The sequence below is a fragment of the Chelonia mydas genome, chromosome 11 (assembly GCF_015237465.2).
Source record: "Chelonia mydas isolate rCheMyd1 chromosome 11, rCheMyd1.pri.v2, whole genome shotgun sequence".
NCBI lineage: Eukaryota > Metazoa > Chordata > Testudines > Cheloniidae > Chelonia > Chelonia mydas.
In genome coordinates this window covers 74,541,403-74,566,257 of record NC_051251.2, presented here as the reverse complement: position 1 = coordinate 74,566,257, position 24,855 = coordinate 74,541,403, and the positions used below count along the sequence as shown (strand labels likewise).

Here is a 24,855-nt window from a genome sequence, read left to right as displayed (position 1 = left end):
GTATGTGTGTGTGTGCGGGGGTTAATACGCCCTCCTACTGCACCTAACCCACTGGATTCCCTAATTCTCCCAAAACTGCTTTTCTGATGTCACAGGTCTGGGGGAGCTACATGTTTGACCCCCTCCGAAGTCTGCTCAAGGAATGCCCTCTCAGGTACCAGGCCTCCAACCATCACCTGTCTGTGGGCAGGGACATAGGTGCCCCTGCATCTCGATCAAGGTTTAAGGCTTGCAGTCCCCTCGCCTTTCATTGTGTTCACTGGCCTAAAGTCCAGCCCCTGTGCTTTGCTTCTCTCCAAGGGCTGTGACCAGTGTGTATGTGATGGATGTGGGAATTTTGGTAATATTTCTCTTACTCCAATACATGCCTCAGCTGCCCTCTGTATTTGGGGTTGCTCTGTTCTGAGTGTGAAAAGCTGTCATGGGGTGATACGAATGGCTCATTATGGGACTGACTGGGACTAACCCATATCAGTGGTAGTCCTTACAGAGTCCACAGTAACCCCCAGGACTGAACACTTGACACCTATCAAGGAGAGGCACCCAGCTTGTCTGGGTGGAGGAGCAGGAAGAACTGGGCTCCCAGAGACAGGGAGCTTTCCTGGAAGTAAGACAAAGGGATAGATACAGGGAAAGGACACTTAAATGGGTTCCTACGGCAGCGTGGCTCAAGGGCTTTGGCCAGTATGGATTATGTCTTAACCTTTATTTCTCTATGCTAACCTAAGGATTTGCCTCTGCTGTGTTCCAGTTGGCTAATATACCCTACCATTTTTGAAAAGGCTGCCGGGTGTCCCTGCAGATACTTGCTGGGTGCATTAATCCCTGGAGAGTCTAACAGTCTCTAACCAGGAGTCTATCTCAGCTGGACTTGCTGGGCACAGCTCACGGTGTGAGGCAGGAGAGCTGAAGCCCAGAGGCTCAGTCTTGGAGGCATTGAGGCTGCATGGCCTACCCTGAGAGAAGAGTGGGACCCCTTGGGGATTTGGCACAGTGAAGGGGTTCCTCTAGGGACTGTTTAAAAGCTGGGGCATAGGACAGAGCGTGAGGATCCATGACAGTTGTGGGCAGCTGGTGGGATTCTGAATGCAACAGGAGGATTTTGCAAGAAGTGACTTGCAGCAGTAAAAACAAGATTAGTCAAAGGAAACAGCAAGAAAATGGTGTATATCCACCTCCCTGAGAAGAGCATCACAGAGCAGAGTGGTGGGAGAGTGTTCAGTGTTGGAAAGTTACACAAGGCTCAGCCGACTGCATGGCTGGAGAAGGATGATTGGATCAAGAATTAGGGTCCAAAGCCAGGTGGGATTTTGAGAGAGTCCCAGGGTCACAGAGTCCCAGGGTCACCTGCAACAGCAGCTGGGGGTGGGGGGGCATCCTGATGATCCGGTTCCCCCTTTGCTAGAGCTGAAGCATTGAGAGTTGGAGTGGAAAGCAAAGGAGCTTCAGATGGAGGAACAGAGACAAGCAGACCGCGAAAGGCAGCGAGCTGATCCAGAGAAAAGGATAAACATGAGGAGAAGCAGAGGAAAAACCAGGAAGAGCAGCGATAGCATGGAGTGGGTATGGAGAAGCAAGAAGTCCCATAAGGGGGAAAGTGGGGAGAGACCACGGAAGCCAGTTCCATAGGAGCCCAGTTACCAAATGGTTGGCCCAGTTTAATGAGAGGGGGGTATAGGTGCCTACTTCACTGCCTTTGAGAAGGCTTGTGATTGGAACCAGGTTGATCATGTAGACCGTCTTCTCTGTCTTCCCTCTTTCTCGGTGCCAAAGTGATAGAGGTGTGTGATGGGTTGGATCACAGAAACCCCCTTGGGGCTGCCAACTGATGTGTCAAGACTACTTCTGCCCCTGCTTTCCTGCTGTCATAACCATAAGGGTAACCTAAAATTCCTCCTTACCTGTAAGGGGTTAAGAAGCTCAAATAACCTGGTTTGCACCTGACCAAAGGAACCAATGGGCACAAAAGATACTTTCAAACCTGGGGGGGGGGAGGAAGGAAGAGGCTTTGTTTTGGATTCTTGTTTCTGTGTTCGTTTGCTCTTGGCACTAAGAGGGACCGGACATCAATCCGTGTCCTCCAAACCATTCTGAACCAGTAATTGTAAGTACAGCCAGGCAAGGCATATTAGTTTCTTTGTTTTCTCAATTTGTGAATTTTCCCTTTGCTGGAGGGAGGTTTATCCCTGTTTTGTTGCAACTTAACCCCTCTGCCCTGAGGCAGAGAAGAAAACTCCAGCTGCTCTCAGCTAAAAAACCTGCTTCCAAGCAGCCAAAAGGGAAAAAAAAATTGTCCTTTTAAAATCCTCCGCCCCAGTGTGTGTACCTGTGCGTTGAAGTGAAATTATGGGACAACCTCTGCCCACCACGTATGACTTTGGTGGGTGGAGAATGGATGGGCCCTACAAAGAGATCCTAGATGGCCACCCTGAGGGTGGAATGAGTGAACAGGAAAGAGTGTGGGTAACCCACAGCTCAAAAGCAGTAGTTACAGGCAAAGGGAACCCAACTCTCATGGCAGTAGAGCATACACCCACCCAAAAGACCTGCTTGGTCAGAGATGGGGAGAAACTGGGGGACAGAATTGTTACCACTGCGAGGAAGCAGCCTGAAGTCAGGTGAATACAGAGGCCCTGGGGAAAGCTGGCTCTGCAGTCTTGGTAACACATGTAGCTGAGACCCAAGAAACAGATGAGACCATGCAAAGAGTGCGATTTGCAGCTGAGAGACACAGAGGAGACTTGCTGGGGGTGCTCCAGGAGAAGGATCAATTGCTCCAGGAGGTGCGCCAGCTGAAGGGGGATGTGGAAGCAATGAAGCACATGATCCGATGGAGGCACAGCTTGTAGACCTCAGTGGGGGTTGGAGCAAGGTTTTTGAAGGTGGGAGTATATGTGATGGGGTTTCCTCCCCATCACCTATAAGACAAAGGAGAGAACCTAATTAGTTATGTGCTGCACCTGGGGGGTGATTAACTGATTGCCTGCTGGCCAGAGGAGGGGGAGCTAGGTGGAGGGCGGGTCTTGGCGGAGAGGAGAGAAGCAGGCAGGGGCGGAGATGGAATATTTTCTGACCCTAAAATGTAGTCACTTCGGTAAGTGAAGGAAAGCATAGTAGGGAGGGGAAATGGATTTAAGTAGAAAAGAAAAATAAAATAGAAGCAGACTCAGATGATGATACTAGTGAAAAACCAAAGTGGAGGAAGGAACTAACCTGAACTGTTGTAAGTAAGATCCCTCGCCAAAGCAATGAGAGTAGGTGACGTTAACCCTGTGAAAGGAGCTGACCGGGTTGCAAGACGAACTGTAGCTGAATGTAAGAACAAAGAGCAAGTTGATGAACTGCTAAAAACTGCAGTGCTAGGGAAAGTTAAAATAAGTTGCTAACTACGAAAGTCGGATCCTGGAGCGAAGGGGGTGATGTATAGGGCGCCATTGGAACTGAGCAGCGATGAGAGAAGGAAAAGCAAGTGAAAAGACAAAATATTAGGAAGTCAGCGGCTGTCATCGGGTTTGGCGGCAATGCACGCCAGTGGGGGGGTCGTGTCACCACTAGCCCTGCAACTCTGGGTGCCTCACAATGCTTTCCTGCTGTAGCTCCCAACCTGGGCTGCTGAGAATCAGCCTACCAGCATGCAGGCCACACCCTGAGTGTGTGTGTACTAGACAGCCCCGGGCCATCAGCTCTGATCCCAGCAGCCTGTCTACAGCCCTCTCTGGCTTCCACCAGCCTTGGCTGCAATGATGAAAGTACCCAGTAAATGTGAGGATGGCTGGGAATTCAATAGATGAACTATCGCACAACTTGTTAGACCTCCACATGCTGTTCGAGTTAAAATGTAGGTGCACAAGTTGAAAGGAAAAGCTAAACGCAGTCAAAACTGTTAGTCTTTGGAAAATTGGTTATGGATGGAAAGTCACATGTTCAAATGTGGATTTAGACTTATTTTATAAACTGAAGGGGGGAAAAGCAACAAGCGGTATTATGAAGTGTACCAATATATAGATGAAAATGAGTCAGTTTTGTGAAATATGTACAGATGGGTCCAAACAAGAAAAAACAGAAGTAGTAGGGGCAAAATATTGTACACCAGACTTTGGAATTAGTGTATCTGAAAGAATATCTGGTTTTGCGGCTGTCATGACGGCCAAACTAGCAGCAATAATACGAGCGTTCAGCTGGATCTGGGATGTGTGCCCGACAGAGAGAGTCATTTTTTCTAACTCAGTCTCAGGATTTATGGTGATAAAAAAATCTGTATGTGTCTCTGTATGTAAAATAATTTCATTGATGAAATCATATTTCCAATAACGGAGTAGAGTTGGGGATACATGTAGCGTTAGGTTGGATCCCACAGCATATCGGGATAAGAGGGAATTAAATGGCACATAAATTAGCTAAAAACGTTTTAAGAAAGCCTAGTACAGAAAAATACAAAAAAGAGGAATGGCAAAATTTTGGACTAACAAAAAAAAAAAGAAAAAAAGAGGCAGAAGGATTTTCAGTTGTACCCAAGAGTTGAGGATAATGACATACTTCAAGGCCTGGCTAGGAAAAATGAAATGATTTTTAGAGCTGTCGATTAATCACAGTTAACTCATGTGATTAACTCAAAAAATATTAATCACGACAAAAAATTAATCGCAGTTTTAATTGCACTGTCAAACAATAGAATACTAATTGAAATTTATAAAATATTTTGGATGTTTTTCCACATTTTCATATATATTGTATGTTGTAACTGAAATCAAAATGTATATTTCTGATTATAAATATTTTCACTGTAAAAATGATAAACAAAATAAATAGTATCTTTCAATTCACCTCATACAAGTACTGTAGTGCAATATTTGTTGTGAAAATGCAACTTATAAATGTAAATTTTTTTTTTGTTACATAACTGCACTCAAAAACAGAACAATGTAAAACTTTAGCGCCTACAAGTCCGCTCAGTCCTACTTCTTTTTCAGCCAATCACTAAGAGACAAACAAGTTTGTTTACATTTACAGGAGATAATGCTGCCCTCTGCTTATTTACAATGTCACCAGAAAGTAAGAACAGCCATTGGCTTGGCACTTTTGTAGCCGGCATTGCAACGTATTTACATGCCAGATATGCTAAACAGAAGTCTTAAAAGAGCAACTGACATGGAAACTACAGAACCCGAACCATCAAAAAAGAAAAACAAAAAACAACTGGTTGGGGGAGTCTCATGTACCCCAAAAATGCATCCACTGCAACAAATTGAAAGTGCGGACCTGCAAGGACAGGGAGCTCAGACTTAAAATGCTGCTCCTGGAAAACTCCCTCAGACCTGCGTCTGAGCCTGGCCAGCAAACCTCTGTGACACCCCCCAGAGGCAAAACAAAAGCAAAAAAATGGCCAGCTTCCTCTCCCCTCAGGAGCCGTTCCTCAGGGAACAAGTTAAAACCGGCTCTCCTGTTTCCGGTAACTGCCACTCCGCAGCTCAGCACCTTCCACGCGGCAGACACCTCAGGCTCCGACCGTGAGTTGGCTGCCCCACTAGACAGCGCCAAGGCTCAGGGCTTCCAGTTGCCTGCCTCTTTCAGCTCTCCTTCGGCCACCTCTGTCAGGTCGGTGCCGAGAGCTGCTACAGTGCTGGCAGTACAAGCAGCGGCTGTGGCACCATTCTTTGATCTTGCGGCGCTGCTTTTACAGCCGCCGCTCTCGGCACCGAGCCTCCTGAGGTCTCCAGCCTCCCTTGCAGCGCCTCCCTCAGGGACTCCTACTCTGCGGAGCCAGCTTGCGCCCCTGGGACACCCTTCAGTCGCCAGCAGATGCCCCAGCAGACTCTGCCTCCACCAGCTACACCAGTACCGACTCCTGGTCAGTCAGCTCCACCGCAGTTTTTACAGGCAGAGGAATTAAGGGTGTCCCATGCTCCTGACTCACCTCTTCTCGGCACTGGTCTATCACCGAGATCTATAGCACCCTACCTTCAGTAATCCCCTACCACTTCAAGCCCCTCCAATGAAGTGTGGGAGGATGAGGACGAGGAAGAAGAATATGATGACTAGATGTTTTCCTCTCAATACTCTCCCCAGATTCAGTTACCTACAACTGGGAGACGCATTACAGCACAATCTCCATATCCTTAAGGCTATCCACACTGGTATGGCAATCCCTGGATGGGACCACAGAATACAAAGTGTACACTGCTCACCTTATATTTATTTTTTATTACAAATGTTTGCATTGTAAACAAACAAAAGAAATAGTATTCTTCCAATCCCCCATTACAGGTACTGTAGTGCAATCTCTTTATCATGAAAGTGGAACATACAAATGTAGAATTATGTAAAAAAAACCAAAAACAAAACCTGCATTCAAAAATAAAACAATGTAAAACTTTAGAACCTAGAAGTCCACTCAGTCCTACTTCTTGTTCAGCCAATCACTCAGACAAACAAGTTTGTTTACATTTGCGGGAGATAATGCTGCCTGCTTCTTGTTTACAATGTCACCTGAAAGTGAAAACAGGCATTCGCATGGTATTGTTGTAGCTGGCGTCGCAAGATATTTACGTGCCAGATGCGCTAAAGATTCATATGCCCCTTCATGCTTCAACCACCATTCCAGAGGACATACATCCATTCTGCCTGATAATGATCCAAAGCAGAGCGGACCGACACATGTTCATTTTCATGATCTGAGTCAGATGCCACCAGCAGAAGGTTGTTTTTCTTTTTTGGTGGTTCGGGTTCTGTAGTTTCCATATCAGAGAGTTGCTCTTTTAAGACTTCTGAAAGCATGCTCAACACTTCGTCCCTCTCAGATTTTGGAAGGCACTTCAGATTCTTAAACCTTGAGTCAAGTGATCTATCTGTCTTTAGAAAGCTCACATTGGTATCTTCTTAGCATTTTGTCAAATCTGCAGTGAAAGTGTTCTTAAAATGACAACATGTGCTTGGTCATCTGAGACTGCTATAACATGAAATATATGGCAGAATGTGGGTAAACAGAGCAGGAGACATACAATTCTTCCCCAAGGAGTTCAGTCACAAATTTAATTGACTCATAATTTTTGTAACGAGCATGATCAGCATGGAAGTATGTCCTCTGGAATGCTGGCCAAAGCATGAAGGGGCAAATGAATGTTTAGTATATCTGGCACATAAATACCTTGCAATACCAGCTACTAAGTCGTGTGTGGCTGCATCTGCTCCATACCGGTGCACAATATTTAGCTACCGAATATACAAGTGCTATTGTAGATGTTCGCAACACTGATGCTGATGCACCCAGGTTGTACCTGCTAGTTTCTGGATTATGTTGGCTCTCGTTTTGTAATAAAAAATAATAATATAAAGTGAGCACTGTACGCTTTGTATTCTGTGTTGTAACTGAAATCAATATATTTGAAAATATAGAAAAACATCCAAAAAAATTAATAAATTTAAATTGGTATTCTGTTGTTTAACAGTGTGATTAAAACTGTGATTAATCACAATTAACTTTTTTAATCACGATTAATTTTTTTGAATTAATCGGATGAGTTAACTGTGATTAATTGTTGGGGAAGAGTCAAAATGACTTTTGTAAAGGGAAATCGTACCTTACCAATCCATTAGAATTATTTGAGGAGTCAACAAATGTTGACAAGGGTGATCCAGTGGATATAGTGTACTTGGACTTTCAGAAAGGCTTTGACAAAATTCCTCACCAAAGGCTCTTAAGCAAACTAAGAAGTCATGGGATAAGAGGGAAGATCCTCTCATGGATTAGTAACTGGTTAAAAGATAGGAAACAAAGGGTAGGAATAAATGGTCAGTTTTCATAGTGGAAAGAGGTAAATAGCGGGGTCCTGCAGGAATCTGTACTGGACTAGTGCTGTTCAACATATTTATAAATAGTCTAGAGCAGTGTTTCCCAAACTTTGGATGCCACTTGTGCAGGGAAAGCCCCTGGTGGGCCAGGCCAGTTTGTTTACCTGCCGCGTCCGCAGGTTCGGCCGATCGCGGCTCCCACTGGTAATGGACACAACAGAGCAATCATCCAGTGATCCTTCCCCTGTCCCCCAATCCCAGCCCCTGCCAGTCAGAGGGACCCCTGCACTGGGGAGTAGTACCAGGGGGGGCCTTTAAGATCTTTTTCTGGCTCACCCACTGGCATCTGGGGCAGGAGGCACAATAGTCCCGTACCTCTGGGGTGGATGCCTGGCCAGTAGAACTCCATGGTCACTCTGTTGAGTGTCTTCTCTGTCCCCAAAAGCCCCGGCACAGCACTGCATAGGCCAATTGAAGCACCTCCCCATTGGAAATTCCAGGGTACCAAAGCTGCATTCTGACCTCCCCTATCAGAAATAGGGCCACTATTTCATCTGCTGTGGGTCTAACACTTTGTCATCTACATGGGTGAGATGTTCGTAAACCTGACTCAGGATTGGGTCTCTCCTTTGCTCTTCCACAATGTTTATTTGCTAGACAGCAGGTCCAGGTTGAGAGATGGTAGCAGGCCCTCACTCCTCCAGTTAAGTTCAGGTGAAAAGTCATTTATCCGTCAGCATGCTTTCTCTCTCCTAGATCTTTGGCTTCCAATGGAGCCATCGCCTCGTGGCACCTCCTCGTAGCCACCATGGCCATCTCCTGTCCTCCTGGTTCTTCCAGTCTGGGCTTTAGCCCCTCTGCAGATGCTCCATGCCTTCCCTGGACATCGTCCTTGAAAAACTTCCATTCATGCCAAGTATGACCAGATGGGCCTGGTCTTTGGCCACTCTGGCCTGCACTGTCTCAGCGTGGTCTTGCACAGTGAGTTGGTCTCATCAAACAGGGTTGTATGTCCCATGGATACACTGGCAGTAGATCATGCCTCTAGATTCTCCTTCCGACTCCACCAATCGCTCACTGACTAAAGTCTGGCTGCAGCCAGAGTCTGTCTTGTACTTTTACTCCATTTCCCTGGGCCCCTTTTCTGAGACCAGTTATCCGCTCTCCAGGCCGGCCCATAATTATAGTCCCTGAATGGGCAGTCCCATCTGAAATGGCCTGGCTGCTCACATGCAAGCAACCCCCAGGTTTTGCCGTTAATTCTCCTGAGTGGGATGGCCCCTTCAAATAAGGCTGTTCTGCTTGACGCCAATGTCTCCTGGCTAGCTGAGGGTGGGCTTCCAGGCTCCTCTGTTGGTCTTTGCATCCTTGTCTACTAGGATTCGTCCATGTCCTCCTGGAGAGCCTCAGTGAGTTCTGGGCCCAGTGATACTTGCGGCCCTGGATGTACACTAGACTGGCTTTTGGTGCTTCAGCTTTGGACCCAAAGGACATCACATAGTTCTCCACCATGGCAACGGCCTCTGCGGAGGTCTCTGGTCAGTGTCTCATCTCCCACTCAAGCTCCCCCTGAGTTCAAAAGAGCACAGCCCTGTGGGGTCTGTTGGTTGTGAGAAATGGGGGGGCGGGATTTGGAGAAGGCACGGCCTAGGGGCCACACCACTGTCGCTGTTCCATCCCAGGTCCAACCTTCCAAGTGGCTTTTCAGGAGAAGGACCTGTTTTCCCTTAGCCTGTTCCCTCTCCCCCATTTCCCTGGGCTTATAAGCATCTTCTAACCTGCTCCTCGAGCCGAAGCATGCTCCATAGGCCTGGGGGCAGGGCTGCCTGTACCCCGTAGTGTCCTTTAACCCCGGTGTCAAGTTATGCCTGTGTTTATCTTGTCTGTCTGCCATTACATCGTTCACTCTGCTCATGTATTCTAACCCTTCCCCCACCTGGTGTGTGTCTTGTCCATTTGGACTGTAAGTTCCTCAGGCATGGACAATCTACTACTCTGTGTTTATACAATGCCGAGAACAATGGGGCCCCATTTTTTATTGGCCCTTAGGCACTACTGTAATAAACATGGGTTAAGTTTAGAGGTGAGAGCAACAGGGGTGATGTCGTGGTGGGTGTTTGCTATAGACCACCAGATCAGAAGGATGAAGTAGCCGAGGCTTTCTTCGCAGAACTAACTGAAGTCTCCAGATAACAGGCCTTGGTTCTAATTGGGGACTTCAATCACCCTGACATCTGCTGGGAGAGCAATACAGCAATGTACAGACAATCCAGGAAGTTTTTGGAGAGTGTTGGGGACAACTCCCTGGTACATGTGCTGGAGAAACCGACTAGGGGCTCTGCTCCTCTTGACCTGCTGCTCACAAACAGGGAAGAATTGGTGGGGGAAGTAGAAGTGGGTGGCAACCTAGGCAGCAGTGACCATGAGATGGTTGAGTTCAGGATCCTGAGAAAAGAAAGAAAGGAGAGTAGCAAAATACGGACCCTGGACTTCAGAAAAGCAGACTTAGACTCCCTGAGGGAACTGATGGGCAGGATCCCCTGGGAGGCTAATATGAGGGGGAAAGGAGTCCAGGAGAGCTGGCTGTATTTTAAAGAAGCCTTATTGAGGGTGCAGGAACAAACTATCCCTAAGTGCAGAAAGAATAGAAAATATGGCTGGCGATCAGCTTTTAACAGTGAAATCTTTGGTGAGCTTAAACTCAAAAAGGAAGCTTACAAGAAGTGGAAATTTGGACAGATAGGAGTATAAAAATATTGCTAGAGCATGCAGGGGTGTAATCAGGAAGGCCAAGGCACAATTGGAGTTGCAGCTAGCAAGGGATGTGAAGGGTAACAAGAAGGGTTTCTACAGGTATGTTAGCAAAAAGAAGGCGGTCAGGGAAAGTGTGGGATCCTTACTGAATGGGGGAGGCAACATAGTGACAGATGATGTGGAAAAAGCTGAAGTAGTCAAGGCTTTTTTTGCCTTGGTTTTCACAGACAAAGGCAGCTCCCAGGCTGCTGCACTGGGCAACACAGCATGGGGAGGAGGTGAGCAGTCCTCAGTGGTGAAAGAACAGGTTAAGGACTATTTAGAAAAGCTGGACGTGCACAAGTCCATGGGTCCAGATCTAATGCATCCAGGGTGCTGAGGGAGTTGGCGGATGTGATTGCAGAGCCATTGGCTATTATCTTTGAAAATTTGTGGCAATCGGGGGAGGTCCCAGACGATCGGAAAAAGGCAAATATAGTGCCCATATTTAAAAAAGGGAAAAAAGAGAACTACAGACCAGTCAGCCTCACTTCAGTCCCCAGCAAAATCATGGAGCAGGTCCTCAAGGAATCCATTTTGAAGCACTTGGAGGAGAGGAAGGTGATCAGGAACAGTCAGCATAAATTCACCAAGGGCGAGTTGGCTGACCAACCTGATTGCCTTCTATGATGAGATAACTGGCACTGTGGATATGGGGAAAGCGGTGGATGTGATATATCTTGACTTTAGCAAAGTTTTGACACGGTCTCCCACAGTGTTCTTGCCAGCAAGTTAAAAAAGTGTGGATTGGATGAATGGACTATAAGGCGATAGAAAGCTGGCTAGATTGTCGGGCTCAATGAGTAGTGATGAACGGCATGATGTCTAGTTGGCAGCCGGTATCAAGCGTAGTGCCCCAGAAGTCGGTCCTGGGGCCAGTTTTGTTCAACATCTTTATTAATGATCTGGTTGATGGGATTAATTGCACTCTCCTCAAGTTCGCAGATGACACTAAACTGGGGGGAGAGGTAGATACACTGGAGGGTAGGGACAGGGTCCAAAGTGACCTAGACAAATTAGAGGATTGGGCCAAAAGAAATCTGATGAGGTTCAGCAAGGACAAGTGCAGAGTTCTTCACTTAGGAAGGAAGAATCCCATGCACCGCTAAAGGCTGCAGACCGAGTGGCTAAGCAGCAGTTCTGCAGAAAAGGACCTGGGGACTACAGTGGATGAGAAGCTGAATATGAGTCAGCAGTGTGCCCTTGTTGCCAAGAAGGCCAGTGGCATATTGGGCTGTATTAGTAGGAGCATTGCCAGCAGATCTAGGGAAGTGATTATTCCCCTCTATTCGGCACTGATGAGGCCACACCAGGAGTATTGCGTCCAGTTTTGGTCCCCCCAGTACAGAAGGGATGTGGACAAACTGGAGGGAGTCCAGCAGAGGGCAACGAAAATGATTAGGGGGCTGGGGCACATGACTTACGAGGAGAGGCTGAGGGAACTGTGCTTATTTAGTCTGCAGAAGAGAAGAGTGAGGGGGGGGTTGATAACAGCCTTCAATTACCTGAAGGGGGGTTCCAAAGAGGATGGATCTAGACTGTTCTCAGTGGGAGCTGATGACAGAACAAGGAGTAATGGTCTCAAGTTGCAGTGAGGGAGGTTTAGATTAGATATTAGGAAAAAATTTTCACTAGGAGGGTGGTGAAACACTGGAATGGGTTACCTGGGGAGGTGGTGAAATCTCCATCCTTAGAGGTTTTTAAGGGCCGTCTTGACAAAGCCCTGGCTGGGATGATTTAGTTGGTGTTGGTCCTGCTTTGAGCAGGGGATTGGACTAAATTACCTCCTGAGGTCTCTTCCAACCCTAATAGTCTATGATTCTCTGATTCTAATAATAATAACTGTCCTGCTGTTTGGAGCCCAGGAAGATGGCTTCGGGATGCTCAAAAATGAGCTGAGGGTAAAATCTTGGAAAGTTCTTTGTGACAAGTATCCCAGAAATTCTGCTGATCTCTCTTGTTTTTGTTCTCTTACGCAGGGTTTCTAGTTTCCAAACCTGATGTGATCTCCCGGCTGGAAAATGGGGAAGAGCCGTGGGTCCCAGATATCCAGGGCTCTGAGGAAAGAGAGCTCCAGAAAGGTGCCCAGACTGGTAAGGAGTCAGCTAAACAACTCAGAAACTTTACATGAATGAAGGAAACATTTGGGATTCCCTACAAAGATCTTGTGAGCTCTCCAAATTCAGAATTGTTTCTAGCAGGTGTGGCATCCTCATGGCAGATGTCACTCCTGGCTTCCCACCTTTCCTGACTGACACTTGGGTGTAGCCCCCACCCCAATCTTCCTTCCCCCTGAATGGGATGTGGACCCAGAAATGACCCCGTCTCTCTGTTCTCAGGTGAAGGCTTTCGGAAGGGAAGGTTGGAGCAGGGGTGCAAATCAAATCCTGTTTTGTTTGATGTCTCCGGCACTTATGTTGGTTTGGGCCCACCTTTTCCCATTCGTCTCTGGGGTTTCCTTTCTCCCCAGCAGAGGGAGTGACCCATGCCTAGATTCTCTCTCTCTCCTTCCAGGTGATCAGATGGTGAGTGAGAACGAGGAGCAGAATCCACAGCAGGAGGATGCTGAGCAACTGGAACCACGTGGGACATTAGAAGGAATGTCCAGAGAGAAAGTTTCTGGGAGCTGTGGAGAGGCAAAAGCCTGTAAGAGTCAGCATAGGCCAGAGAAAAGCTTCAGTAGCTTCTCGGACCTTATTAGACATAATAAAATCAACACGGGAGAGAGACCCTACACATGCTCTTATTGTGAGAAAAGTTTCAACCACAGCTCAAACCTCAGCAGACATCGGAGAGTTCACACAGGAGAACAACCATACACATGTTCTGAGTGTGAGAAAAGCTTCAATCGGCGCTCACACCTTATCACACATCAGAGAATCCACACAGGAGAGAGATCCTTCACGTGCCCTGAGTGCGGGAAAAGTTTTAGACAGGACTCAACTTTTATGAGACACAAGAGAACCCACACAGGCAAGTAATGCCATAATTGTCTTGACTAGGGCTGGCCAAAGATTTTTAAAAATAAGACCTTAGCTAATTCCCAAGTAATTTGCACCATTTTCTTCAGTGTGGTCTCTTAGGTCCACAGGAGTTGCCTGCCTCTGTCTTTTGCTCCTCACCCTTCTTTCACAATGCTTTGTCTGGAGATTGTGTCCTCCTGCCAGAAATACTATCAGTGCCATGTTGGGGAAATGGGGTTGACCCTACAGTGAGGTAAAAAGTACCTGTGCCTTGTCTGCACTGGGATTGTACATGGAGTTAGCTGCTCAGCTTAGCGATCTTGAAGAAACCATTGGCCTGAGTGTTTACATTGTATTTTAACCCTATGTTAAGAGTTTTTTAACCTGTACTGGAACCTAGGGCTCTGGCGTCCACACAGCAGTGCCCTGACCTGAGTCAAAGTAACCACATTCCAGAGTCCCTAGTTTCCCCTGCCAAAATGTGGCCTCTCTAGCTCTAAAACTGTGGTGAACCATGGGAAAATGTACTGCCCACTTCTCTGTCTTCTGGGGAAGAGATTTGAGGATGGGCGGTAAAAGGTGGAAGTCAAATCCTGGTTTCTTTTATCTCTCGAGCACTTATTTTGGGTAGTTCCCACCTTTTTCCATTCCTTTCCCTGAGGTTTTCTTTATCCCCAGCACAGGGAGTGACCTATGTGTGGATTCTCTCTCTATCCTTCCAGGCAATGGGATGGTGAGTGAGAACAAGGAGAAGAGTCCCCAGCAGGACGATGCTGAGCAAGTAGAACCACATGGGACATTAGCAGGAAGATCCAAAGGGAAAATTTCTTGGAGTTGTGCAGAGGCTAAAGCCTGTGAGAGTCAGCAAAGGCCAGAGAAAACCTTCAGTAGTGGCTCAGACCTTATTACACATGAAAGAATCAACACGGGAGAGAGACCCTACTCGTGCTCTGAGTGTGGAAAACCCTTCACTCGGCGCTCAGACCTTATTACACATCAGAGAATCCACACAGGAGAGCGACCTTACACATGCTCTGAGTGTGGGAAAAGCTTCAATCGAAGCTCAAACCTTATCATACATGAGAGAATCCACACAGGAGAGCGACCCTACAAGTGTTTTGAGTGCGGGAAAAGCTTCAGTGAGAGCTCACACCTTATCAGGCATCAGAGAATCCACACAGGCGAGCGACCCTACAAGTGTTCTGACTGCGGGAAAAGCTTCAGTGTGACTTCACATCTCATCAGACATCAGCAAATCCACACAGGAGGGGGATCCTTGACATGCCCTGACTGCGGGAAAAGTTACAAAGACAGCTCATACTTCATCAGACATCGGAGAGTCCACACGGGAGAGACATCTTACAAGTGCTCTGCGTGTGGGAAAAGCTTCATCAAGCGTTCACACCTTATCACACATCAGAGAATCCACACAGGAGAGGGATCCTACAGATGCCCTGAGTGTGGGAAAAGCTTCAAAGTCAGTGCATACCTCGTCAGACATCAGAGAGTCCACACTGGAGAGAGACCCTACAGATGCCTTGAGTGCAGGAAAAGCTTTTGTTGGAGCTCAAGTTTTATCCGACATAAGAGAATCCATGCAGGCGAGTAATGCCATAAATGTCTTGACTAGGGCTCGCCAAATATTTTTTGTAAAATACATTAGCGAATTCCCACCTAGTTTGCACCATTTTCTTCAGTGTGGTCTCTCAGCTCCACGTGAGTTGCCTGCCTTTGTCTTTTGCCCCTTCCCCTTCTTTGGGGTGATTCCCCTCATCCTTTATCAACTTCTTTCTCTTATATCTCTTGGGAGTGTGTCCTTCTCCTGCCAGAAATATCCATCAGCACCAGGTGGGGGAGATGGATTGACCTTGACTAGCTACACTGATGTAAAAACGGCCTTGTCTCCACTGGGATTGTACATGGAGGTAGCTGCTTGTCTTAGTGATCTTCTTGTAACAACACAACTACATTGCATTGCAGACAAGGAGTTAGCTTTCCCGTTGACCTGAGCTCACCTCCATCATTTTTCCTAATCTAGACAAACCCTAAGCATCACATTGATACCATTCCCCCATTTCAAAGTGATTGTTAGTCATTGAGTTTCCCTTGGGGGACAGATTGTCTGAATCCCAGTTGTTCTCGCCTTGCTCAGGGTTGTGGTGGACAGAATAATCCCTTCCCTTCCCCCCCCCCCCATTTTCCTCTTTTAAAATAGATTGAAATAGAATAAAGAGCAGGAGGAAGGTAGGGAAAATGTGTCATTTCAGCCTCTGTCACACCTGAAGGAGATGGGGTGAATCAAAGGGATTCCCTCCTTTCCCGTCACTGTCACAATCCCCCCTTGCCCCAGCAGCATTAGCTTCTGAGTAAGCCACAATAGCCTTTATCCTCCCCATGTTCTATCCCTGGACCTCCAAATATGTCACGTGATGCCATGTTCTGAGCGCTCTCTGTGCTGAGATGTCACACTTTGATCCTAAATCAGACTCACTGGGGCTAAAGATGAAAGAGTCACAGACCTGGAGGAGGGATTTGAATGGATCCCAAACTCAGAGTAATCATTCTGTGCTTTCATCTCTGCTTCCATCTCTTGGCAAAGCTGCTTCTGGTCTTTTTCCTGCTGAGCTGGGATTGTTTGCAGATGGGAAGGTTGGCTGCTTTTCCTCCTTGTGATGAAGCTAAATCTTTGTAAGTAACATGACTCAATAATAATGAGGTGGCACAGAGTGAAGCAAGTTTGAATGGATCAGAGGGTTTGAATGGATCAGCGAAGAACGGAATTTCCGGGAGAACCTGTTCTGATTTTGAGTTATCAGATATATGCTGCTCTGGAATTTCATTGTATGTGAAACTGGAAGTGTCTTCTACCCCTCTGTGTTCTGGGTTTTTCTCTCTGTCCTGAAGGTAGTTTGGTCTCATAATTGGATATTACTTTTGTTTGACAGAATGTACCTCAGATTTATTGGGGACTTTGAGACAAATGACCGTTTACTAAAACGGTAATATCTTATTTTATATGTGACTTTTCCCCACCCCTCCATCATGATATGGAGGAAGTTTGAGTGCAGTTCAGCCATCTGGAAAGAATACTCCAAGCTATTGGGCATGCTCCCAAGGAAACAGAACCATTTAAAAAATTCTGCTCTGTAACAGTGAACAACGGCATACCAAAATTGTGGAACTGCAGAAAAGGACCTAGGGGTTACAGTGGACGAGAAGTTGGATATGAGTCAACAGTGTGCCCTGGTTGCCAAGAAAGCCAATGGCATTTTGGGATGTATAAGTAGGGGCATTGCCAGCAGATCGAGGGACGTGATCGTTCCCCTCTATTCGACATTGGTGAGGCCTCATCTGGAGCACTGTGTCCAGTTTTGGGCCCCACACTACAAGAAGGATGTGGAAAAATTGGAAAGAGTCCAGCGGAGGGCAACAAACTTGGTTAGGGGACTGGAACACATGACTTATGAGGGGAGGCTGAGGGAACTGGGGATGTTTAGTCTTCAGAAGAGAAGAATGAGGGAGGATTTGATAGCTCAACTACCTGAAAGGGGGTTCCAAAGAGGATGGATCTAGACTGTTCTCAGTGGTAGCAGATGACAGAACAAGGAGTAATGGTCTCAAGTTGCAGTGGGGGAGATTTAGGTTGGATATTAGGAAAACTTTTTCACTAGGAGGATGGTGAAACACTGGAATGCGTTACCTAGGGAGGTGGTGGAATCTCCTTCCCTAGAAGTTTTTAAGGTCAGGCTTGACAAAGCCCTGGCTGGGATGATTTAGTCGGGGATCGGTCCTGCTTTGAGCAGGGGGTTGGACTAGATGATCTCCTGAGGTCCCTTCCAACCCTGATATTCTATGATTCTAACTAACTGAAGTAATTGGACATGATCACACTTGTTTTGCATGCAATATAAATTAAAAGCAAGAGTTGTCCAATAACTCGGCTTAATCAAGTGATAAGTAAATGATTATTACAAAGATTAATACAGCATAATAGAGAAGGGAAGAGTAGATATGTTACAAATCAGTATGGAAGACAGGAGTTGCAGCAGTCCACCTCCTCAGAGATTCTGTGCTTATCCCTCCTATATTTATACCTAATGGGGAGAGGGAGTTTCCAATTTTCCCCATATTATTTTATCTAATATATTTTTCTTCTCTATTTTCTGTGATATGTTTTTCTAGACAGTAATTGCTACGCCTTCTATGTGGTGGATATGTTGTAGGTTTCAACATGGCGTATACTTCACATTTTGACAGTTATGCAGACCCCACTCATTGAAGAAAAACAGTGAGGCGTATATACAAGACTAGAATTTTGTTTTGAACATTCCAGGCCTAGGTTATCTATGCTATGTTTGTGCCTAGCCCTTAATTAGAATATTTCAGCTCTTTGTTTAATGTAAGTGAAAAAGCATTTTCGAAGATGTTAACATGAGGGCAGTTCAGGAAACATATATGATATTATATATAATTTTCATACTGTATATACTATTAATATAGGCTAACTATAGAATTTACAGACTTTCTCTCACCTAATTTCATATATATTAGGCACAACACCTAGAAGCTGTTGTATTTAAGTGTATTTTACAAGCTTCTTGTATCTTAATTTTTGTTAAGCTTACATTCTGCAGCTCAGATACAAAGCAGATGTTCTTACAAAGGTCGCAGCATCTGCCTACCATACAGTTTCAGAGAAGTTAACATGAATACACAGGACTTCAAATATAATATACTTTATATATGCACTGTTGACTTTTTCTTATTTTGATTATAAATACCACTATTTCACTTACACTTGCTACAATAATACATTTATATTTTTATCAGTTATCACACTTTTAACCTTTCACTTATAAGAACTGATATCCCAGTATATCTTATCCAGACAAACTGGTAGTTTGTAGTAAAACAATTTACATCCCTGAATAATAGTTCTGATTGTGGAAACTTAGATAAGCAAGTTACATTCCAGAATAATAGTTCCATGGTAGAACTTAGGTTTCAGTAAAATTCCATTCTTACATGGTAGCTGTCATTGCAACAGCACCACCGTGATTTCACAACCAGTATTTTTCCACTTGTGTTTAGTTTAGCTGAAGAGTATACTGACTCAATTTGCTCAATAGTTGGATCCCTCTGGTCCAGTTCTGTCAGCTAGTGTTATGAAGCATTTGGGGTTTTAATTTAGTCTGGTCAACACACTGTTTCTCACTTGGCCATATGGCAGTATAGTTTCAGATGATCTGGGAGGTGTATTCCCCAGTTAGTGACTTGGAACTTGGCAAAAGGCCAATATATTTGGATCCCAAAGCAATTGTTGTACAGGCCCTACAGGAGGTTACCGCTGAAGACATTTCCTTCCGAATCAGGTGCACACTGCCTGTTATTTGGGAAACACAATCCTTATCTCTGTAGAGATGGAGAAAATGGAAGTGACATTTTTGAGGAGCTTGCCCCTTGTACCTGCAACAAATATATATACAATGAAGTCATTGTTGAATGTGAGACAGCTTCAGAATTATACCCGTTTTTAAAAAATACCCCACCTATGGTGGGTTACAGGGATTCTGGTCAAGGCCTGGATCTAGTCCCTATCTTAGAACTGTGCCACCAGATCTTATAAACAAACTGGGCAGTTTGGGGGAAGCTATTCCTCACTATCACTATTGACATTTGGTGCGAGTTGGTAAGGATCCTACCACAGAGAAGTGTCAAGTTACCCCAACCAAGGCCAAGGATTAGACAAGAACTCAGGTAGAAATAGCAGGTATTCAGTCGTTGACTTTCACCTCAGAGACGGAAACTATGATGACCTATGGCCCAGATAAACTATTTATTTTTAGAGCACTGCTCCTTAATTCAGGGGAATTCATTCTGGTGCCAAAGAATACCATGGTTAAATTGGGAGCAATTGTCCTTTGCCATTTGGGTCCAAAGTTTCATGAAGCAAAGAGAGAAATAGTTGAAGCCTTCAGAGGACATTACTTCCCCATGGATTCCAATCTGATGGCCTCTTTGGACAAGGAGCACTTCCATGCTGCGCACGTGATGGTGGTCAGTGAAGGAATGAATGTGTCAGGCTCCAGGTTCAAACTGCAGGATACAGGAATGTTGAGTCCTGATTCTATGCTTTTGTCTTTTAGCTTGCTCTTGTGTCTTATGCATTTGCATCACTTCTCCACCTCCTGCTACTCTGGCAGATTAGAAAATGAGAAAATAGAATACAGGTGGTTTTCTCATGATGCAAATCTTTTGATGAAGTGTGAGAACCCCTTCCTCCAACGCTTACAGCAGAAGACATTGAGTATGTCTACACTGCAATATAATCTCAGGTTTAGTGGGAATTGAGTCAGAAGACCCATGTGAAGAAACCCTGGTCTTGGGTGTCTGTATTGTATTCTAAGCCTGTGTTAAGACTTTTCTAACCTGTGCTGGAACCTAGGACTCTGGCATCCACACAGCAGTGCTGAGACCCAAGTCGAAATAACCACACCCAGAATCTCTAGTGCCCCCCCATCCCCCAAAATATAAAAAATATGGCTACTCTGGTTCTAGGACTGTTGTGCACTGTGGGAAAATTTACTGCCCACCTCTCTGTCCTCTGGGGAAGGGATTTGGGAGGGCAGGGATAAAGGGTGGAAATCAAATCCTATTTTGTTTGCTCTCTCCCACACTTACTTTGGTTTGTTCTCACTTCTTTCCGTTCCACTCTCTGAGGTTTCCTTTCTCCCCGGCACAGGGAGTGACCTATGTCTGGATTCTCTCTCTGTCCTTCCAGGTGATGGGATGGTGAGTGAGAACAAGGAGACGACTCACAAGAAGGAAGATGCAGAGCAAGTAGAGCCACATGGGAAGTTAGTAGGAAGATCCAAAGGGAAAGTTTCTTTGAGTCATGCAGAGGCAAAAACCTGTGAGAGTCAGCGTGGGCCCGAGAAAAGCTTCAGTAGCTGCTCAGACCTTATTAGCCATCAAAAAATCAACATGGGAGAGAGACCCAACACATGCTCTGAGTGCGGGAAAAGCTTCAGTCAGCGCTCAAGCCTTATCATACATCAGAGAATCCACACAGGAGAGCGACCCTACTCGTGTTCTGAGTGTGGTAAAAGCTTCAATGTGAGCTCACATCTTATCAGACATCGGAGAGTCCACACTGGAGAGAGACCCTACACTTGCTCTGAGTGTGGGAAAAGCTTTCGTTGGAGCTCAGCCTTTATCATACATAAGAGAATCCACACTGGAGAGCGACCCTACACATGCTCTGATTGTGGGAAAAGCCTCAATGGAAGATTACAGCTCATTACACATCAAAGAATCCACACAGGAGAGCGACCCTACGTGTGTTCTGAGTGTGGGAAAAGCTTCAGTGTGAGCTCAACCCTCATCACGCATCAGAGAGTCCATACAGGAGAGAGATCCTTCACATGCCCTGAGTGCGGGAAAAGCTTCAAACACAGATCAAACCTGATAGCACATCAGAGAATCCACACTGGAGAGAGACCCTACACATGCTTTGAGTGCCATAAAAGTTTTAGTCAGAGCTCACACCTGATATCACATCAGAGAATCCACACAGGAGAACGACCCTACTCATGCGCTGAGTGTGGGAAAAGATTTAGTGAGAGGAAAACCCTCATCACACATCAGAGAATCCACACAGTAAAGAGACCCTTCACATGCCCTGAGTGCAGGAAAAGTTTTAGACGGAGGTCAGCTTTTATCAGACATAAGAGAATCCATACAGGCAAGTAATGCCATAAATCTCTTGACTAGAGCTGGCCAAAGATTTTGTAAAATAATTCCCAAGTAATTTGCAGCATTTTCTTCAATGTGGTCTCTCAGCTCCATGTGAGTTGCCTGCCTCTGTCTTTTGCCCCTTCCCCCTCTTTGGGGTGAATCCCATCATCCTTTATTAACTCCTTTGTCTGATATCACCTGGGACTGTGTCCCCCGCCTGCCAGAAATATCCATCAATGCCAGGTGGGGGAGATGGGGTTGACCATGACTAGCTACACTGAGGTAAAAGCTACCTGTGCCATGTCTCCAATGGGATTGTACATGGAGGTAGCTGCTCAGTTTAATGATCTTGTAACAACACAACTACGTTGTAGTGCAGACATAACCTGGGTAGAGTGGCTGGGGTTAGCTTTCCCCTGGACCTGAGCTCACCACCACCATTTTTCCTAATCTAGACAAACCCCAAGAATCTAGCTGATACCATTTCCCCATTACAAAGTGATTGTTAGTCACCATGTTTCCCCTTGGGGACAGATTGTCTCAATCCCAGTTGTTCTCACCTTGCTCAGGGTTGTGGTGGTCAGAAGTATTTTTTCTACCATTTTCCTCAATTAAAATAGATTGAAATAGAAAAAGAGTAGGGGTAGCAAACGTGTCATTTCAGCCTCTGTGACACCCGAAGGAGACAGGGTGAGTCAAAGGGATTCCCTCCTTCCCCATCACTGTCACAATCCCCTCTCACCCCAGCAGCATTAGTTTCTGTGTAAATCACAATAGCGTTTATCCTCCCCACGTTCTACCCCTGCACCTCCCAAAGTGTCACATGATGCCGTGTTCTGCATGCTCCCTATGCTTAGGTATCACACTTTGATCGTAAATCAGACTCACTGGGGCTAGATGTGAAAGTTTCAATCCTGGAGGGAGAATTTGAATGGATCCCAAAGACACAGTAATCATTCTGTGCTTTCATCTCTGCTTCCATCTCTTGGCAAAGCTGCTTCTGGCCTTTTTCCTGTTGAGCTGGGATTGTTGCAGAGAGGAAGGTTGGCTGCTTTCTCCCCTTGTGATGAAGCTAAATCTTTACTTGTGCTACACTGATGACATCTTCATCCTATGGACCCACAGGAAAGAGGCCCCTGAAGAATTCCACCTGGACTGCAACAATTTCCACCTCTCCATAAACCTCAGCCTGGACCAGTCCACACAAGAGATCCACTTCCTGGGCACTACAGTGCAAATAAATGATGGTCACATAAACACCACCCTATACCGGAAACCTACTGACCGCTATTCCTACCTACATGCCTTCAGCTTCCATCCAGGACACATCACACAATCCATTGTCTACAGCCAAGCCCTAAGATACAACCCTATTTGCTCCAATCCCTCAGACAGAGACAAACACCTACAAGGTCTTTATCAAGCATTCTTAAAACTACAGTACCCACCTGGGGAAGTGAGGAAACAGATTGACAGAGTGAGACGGCTACCCAGAAGTCACCTACTACAGGACAGGCCCAACAAGGAAAATAACAGAACACCACTGCCCATCATGTACAGCCCCCAGTTAAAACCTCTCCAGCACATCATCAATGATCTAAAACCTATCCTGGAAAACAATCCCCCACTCTCACAGACCTTGGGAGGCAGGCCAATCCTCGCTTACAGACAGCCCCCCAACCTGAAGCAAATACTCACCAGCAACCATAAGCGCCAACTTCTACTGGTGCCAGTGGGTGCTCGACCCCACTCTGCTCCCATCCCCACCCCCTCCTGCCCCCATTACAACCCCTTCCGCAAAGTCCCCACCCCAACTCCATCCTCTCTCTGCCCCTATTCTGACTCCTTCCCCAAATCCCCGCCCCAGCCCCTCCTCTTCCTCGCGACCTCCCCTGAGCGCACCACGTTCCCACTCTTTCCCCCTCCTCCCGGAGCTTGCTACAGCTATTTGGCGGTGGCAAGCACTGGGAGGTAGGCGGCAGAGCGGGGATGCAGTGTGCTCAGGGGAGGAAGCGGAGGAGATGAGTTGGGGCGGGGTGGTGAGTTTGGCTACTGGTGAGTGCAGAGCACCCATTAATTTTTCCCGCACCCACGGAATCGGTGCCTATGCCAGCAACTACACACCACACCATAGAAACACTAACCTAGGAACCAAACCCTGTAACAAACCCCATTGCCTACTCTGTCCCCATATCTACTCTAGCGACACCATCATAGGACCCAACCACATCAGCCAGACCATCAGGGGATCATTCACCTGCACATCTACTAATGTGATATATGCCATCGTGGCAGCAATGCCCCTCTGCCATGTACATTGGCCAAACCGGACAGTTTCTACATAAAAGAATAAATGGAAACAAATCAGACATCAGGAATGGTAACATACAACAGCCAGTAGGAGAACATTTCAGTTTCCCTGGACATTCAATAACAGATTTAAAAGTAGCCATCCCACAACAAAAACACTTCAAAAACAGACTTCAAAGAGAAACCCTAGAACTACAATGCATTTGCAAATTTAGCACCATTAATTTGGACTTGAATAGGGACTGGGAGTGGCTGGCTCACTACAAAAGCAATTTTCCCTCCCTTGGTATTGACACCTCCTCATCAATTATTGGGAGTGGGCCACATCCACCCTGATTGAATTGGCCTTGTTATCACTCGTTCTCCACTTGTAAGATAACTCCCTTCTCTTCATGTGCCAGTATATTTATGCTTGTATCTGTAATTTTCACTCCATGCATCTGAAGAAGTGGGTTTTTACCCATGAAAGCTTATGCCCAAATAAATCCGTTCATCTTCAAGGTGCCACTGGAATCCTCATTGTTTTTGTGGATACAGACTAACATGGCTACCCCTCTGATACTAAATCTTTTGTACATAACATGACTCAATAATAATAATGAGGTGGCACAGAGTGAAGAACGTTTGAATGGACCAGAGGAGAATGCAGCGGGAGAATCTGTTTTGATTTTAAGTTATCAGATATAACCTGCTCTGAAATTTCATTTTATATAAAACTGAAAATGTCTTCTACGCCTCTGTGTTGTGGGTTTTTTTCTCTGTCCTGAAGGCAGTTTGGTCTCACAATTGGATATTACTTTTGTTTGACGGAATGTACCTCAGATTTTTTGGGGACTTTGAGACAAATGACCAAAGTCAAAAGCTGACTTTTTATAGTTTGTATATAATTGTATATAGTTCACTTAATAAAGTTAGTTAGATTAGTAGTTAGGTTAGAATAGTCAGTAGTCCCCTTAGGGACTTTGTCCCAGGGACAGGGCATGCCCTGGTATTCAAGCCGTGCGCCATTTACCACAAGCACATGTTGGTCAGCGACTCACACACAAGCTGTCTGAAGTGTCTTGGGGAATAGCACATTAAAGAGAAGTGCAAAATCTGTAAGAGCTTTATAGCACACACTCTAAAGGACAGAGACATCTGTCTCGAAGCCCTCCTGATGGAAGCGGCTCTTAGACCGGTAGGACTCTGCGCCGAGTACCTCAGCCTTCCTACAGAGCATCCCACTGGCACCAGGTTCCCTCCAGTGCTGCTCCGTGTAGGAAAC

General features: G+C 46.0%; 1 protein-coding gene across 14 annotated transcripts in view; it reads left to right on the top strand.

Moving 5' to 3' along the window:
* Positions 1-24,855, top strand: part of LOC102939970 (zinc finger protein 436) — a 36,912-nt gene that overhangs the window by 7,925 nt on the left and 4,132 nt on the right. For 3 of the 14 annotated variants that reach the window (XM_043525806.1, XM_037912033.2, XM_043525805.1), the window contains 4 exons: positions 12,561-12,674; positions 13,096-13,227; positions 14,267-15,145; positions 20,326-24,323. In XM_043525806.1, the coding sequence (XP_043381741.1) occupies positions 13,104-13,227; positions 14,267-15,145; positions 20,326-21,296 (1,974 nt within the window). In that variant the 5' untranslated portion in view covers positions 12,561-12,674; positions 13,096-13,103 and the 3' untranslated portion in view covers positions 21,297-24,323. The other 11 variants (XM_037912028.2, XM_037912025.2, XM_037912027.2 and 8 more) reach the window with 7 other exon arrangements.